General features: G+C 40.2%; 1 protein-coding gene across 1 annotated transcript; it reads left to right on the plus strand.

Annotated features, from left to right (window-relative positions):
• The first annotated feature begins 406 nt into the window (after positions 1-406).
• On the plus strand, positions 407-1,494 carry LOC145073125 (uncharacterized). Its single transcript, XM_079019685.1, has 2 exons — positions 407-648; positions 739-1,494. Exons 1-2 carry the CDS (start codon positions 463-465, stop codon positions 1,357-1,359), a joined length of 807 nt encoding a protein of 268 aa, XP_078875811.1. The 5' UTR covers positions 407-462; the 3' UTR covers positions 1,360-1,494.
• Positions 1,495-3,771: the final 2,277 nt, after the last annotated feature.

Here is a 3,771-nt window from a genome sequence, read left to right on the forward strand (position 1 = left end):
TCTATAATTTTCGGTTACAAACATGTTTTTGACCATAGTGACTTATGAGTTAATTATCTCGTAGACGACTAACTTGTTAATGACATATAAATATTCGTTGTAAAGCTAACTTAAATACCTACATAACCTATGTTTTTTCTTCAAAATCCATCTAGTATAGCTCAAGTTATGCTTAATTGAATCAAACATAGAAACACACCATGGCTACCATTTTACTCAAAATTCTCATTACAACTTGATCCCAATCTTTCCATCCATCTTGGTTTTGTAGCCATTGATTTATATATAATTGGACGGATCCTATCTAAACAGACGCTATCCGTGTGGTAGGTACATCAACCAATCAGATATCACCGTTTGGACATGACCTCAATAACGTCATATTATTTAAATCTCCGACATCTTCCTCATCCTTCCATACCTGCAATTTTCGATAAACGATCAAAACCCTAACCCTAGTCAATGGCAACCGAAGAACCAATTGTAGCGACGGAGCCCACCGAGGTGGAGCCAGAGGTAGCCGATGCTGCTACGGAGGAGAATCCCCCGGTTGTAGCAGATGCGAAGGAAACAAAAGCTAAGAAAGCTAAGAAACCATCAGCTTCGAGAAAGCCAAGGAAGCCCTCTCAGCATCCTACTTACTTCGAGGTATTTTGGATTACGTTTGTTTGATTTTCTGAAATGTGCTATTCGATTCCACTTAACTTATCTGATTTTGTTGTTTGATTGACTGTGCAGATGATTAAGGAAGCCATTGTTACGTTGAAGGAGAGGAGTGGTTCGAGTACGATTGCGATTGCGAAGTTCATTGAACAGAAGCATAAGAATCTTCCCGCGACTTTTAAGAAAACATTGACTGTTCAGCTGAAGAAGTTTGTTGCCAGCGGCAAACTTGTTAAGGTAAAGGCCTCTTACAAGCTACCTTCGTCAAAAGCTTCCACGGGTTCTGCTCCGGCGAAAAAGAAGGCGGCAGGAAAACCAGCAGCGAAGAAAGCGCCGGCTAAGAAAAAGCCAGCTGCTGCTTCGAAGTCTAAAGCTCCTGCTAAGCCCAAAGGAAAAGGGAAAGCTAAGCCTGCTGCCAAGGCTAAGCCGGCTGCCAAGGCGAAACCGGCCGCCAAAGCTAAGCCCGCTCCCAAGGCTAAGGCCGCTGCTCCAGCGAAGACAAAGTCAGCTGCGAAGCCTAAGGCTGCAACAAAGCCGGCAGCTAAGGTTGCGAAGACATCGACTAGAACGACACCGGGAAAGAAAGCAGCAGCTCGCAAGCCGGCGGCGAAGAAAGCTCCTGTGAAGAAGGCGCCTGCTAAGAAGGCAGCAGCAACGAAGAAAGCTGGGGCGACCACAAGGAAAACAAAGAAGTGAGTGATAGTGATGGATCTCAATAATTGAATCTGTTGTTCGTAGGGATTTAGCTGTAAAGTTTTTGAATGTTGGAGGTTTGGGTGTATTTAGATTCATTGTCATACCCAGTGAAATTTTACAGAGTTTGGATGTTAATGTCGATTTCTCAGTTGAATTGGTCACTAGCAATTTAATCATCACAGTATTTTCTCTCTTGTTGATGGTTGAAAGATTGGTTGTTGTTTTTGTTCAGATGGAATGGTAATTCTATAATTCAGATTATTCAAAGTTTATATATGATCGATTATTGCAAATTGCTATGGTTGTCTGGTTTCTATTTTATATGGATGGAGATTGTCATATCTTTTACCGTTTTGTGCGACGGAGGTCTTAGTGGTGTAGGCGGCGCGTGTTGGAAACCGACGTGGCTGTATAAATAGAAGATCGTGTGTTATGACAGGTATTTGAAGAAAGCGACAAATGTGAGGTCAGGTAAAGGTATCTTTACGCGCGTGTGCGGCACTGCCACTTTAAATGCACATATATCATTTAATTAAAGTTTGTTATGGTGATTGGTGAATGTGAGTGGTAACACGTATGTCATGCATAGAAGTTGTTGGGGATTTGAAAATTTTAGTTCCCGCTCGATGACTGTTTTTATATGTATTATTATTATTATTATTATTATTATTTTTTTTTTTTTTCGTGTTTGTTCTCCCGTGAATTCCTTGACATATTTGAAGGTGAGATTATTATTCCAATAACTTTGTTATTATTATGTTTCCTGTTACATTGAATATAAATTATTAGTTATACTGTAGATACTTATCCTCTATTTATTTTTGTATTGCAACTTAAATCTAGTTGTTGTTTAGTTTCCTGAAATATCATCACACATCTTTAATTCAACAGTTTGAGATGAAATTGAATTTTTAAATGAATTTTTTTCCCACCAATCGAATAAAATAAATTCTTTCAGAATTTTGATGAAATTAATTGATTAATTCAAATTTTTGATGAAAATATAAGATTACCATATTAACCTCTACCATCATCAAGACCAACCCACCAAGACCATCATCACCATCGCCGCCACCACCACCACCACGGCCACTACCGCACCACCATTCACCACCACCGTCATCACCACCGCTACCACCGCCACTAACACCACCATCACCTGTTGCCATTGTCACTGCTACCCGCAACCATTGCCATCACTAGCCACCATTGCCGCCACCACCACCACCAATACCGCCTCCGCCACCATCACTGCCACCTGTTACAACCACCCACAACCATCACCAACCACCATATATAACGTATAAAACAATGTAAAGTTAAGAAAAAGTAAGGAAAAATATGTGATTTTAATTTTTACATCATCCGGTTCCATTTCATTCCAACCAAAGAAATATTGAATTGGATTCCAATTTCATTTACTGTCTACCAAACTATTAGACAGTTAATATTAGTATAGGGTTTAGATTGTCACATGCTTATTATATATACTTATCCCTCTGCACATACACACGATTTTTGAATGAATCTCAATTCAATTAAAGTTACAAGTCTGATTTGGTATCAGAACGGGGGAAACATACAACTCCTCTAGGGTTACAACCCTACCCTTGCCGATTCTTCATCAGTTGACACAAATTGATCATCAAAAACATTAAATCAATCCTCAGCAAGAAATCGATCTCAATGGGCATCATCACCGTCTTCTCCACAACTGAGAAAACATCATACAATTCTCATAAGTTTCCTTTTACTCTCTCTTCTATTAATTATGGTTTTTGGAAAATAATGATCGAACCTTTTCTTGTTACCAATAATCTTTTTGGCTATATTGATGGAACCATTCCATGTCCCAACCCTACTATACCACCAACAGAGAAAGCCACCACAACGGAACCTCAGCCGAATCCTTCCTATACAACATGTATAACTAATGATGCCCATGTTCGCATGCTCCTCCTATCTACCATCTCTGAAGCATCTTACCCCCATGCCCAAGGCACAACCTCAAAGGACCTTTGGCTCTCGTTACAGAGAGCCTATGCTCCTTAAACTTCTTCTAGAGAATACACCCTTAAAACCCAACTTCTGAAGCTTGATATGAAATCTAATGAAACCGCCTCTGTTTATCTCCTGCGCGCTTAAGAATATTCAGATGCTCTAGCGAACATTGGCGAACCAGTCAAGGAAAAAGACCTTGTTATGTTAGTTATCTATGGTCTTCGTGAGGAATACAATGGTCTAAAATCCACACTGCTAGCTCACCAAGCTCCCACCACCTTTCAAGAACTTCATGGTCTTCTTGCTGACCATGACTTTATGGTCAAGAAAAACCCACCCACTGTTGCACCTGCTCAAGCTTTTACTACTACTGCCACCGGTCCCTCTACCCTATTAGCGCCACATCACATA

The sequence above is a fragment of the Lactuca serriola genome, chromosome 9 (assembly GCF_051521515.1).
Source record: "Lactuca serriola cultivar US96UC23 chromosome 9, Lser_US96UC23_V15, whole genome shotgun sequence".
Classification (NCBI taxonomy): domain Eukaryota; kingdom Viridiplantae; phylum Streptophyta; class Magnoliopsida; order Asterales; family Asteraceae; genus Lactuca; species Lactuca serriola.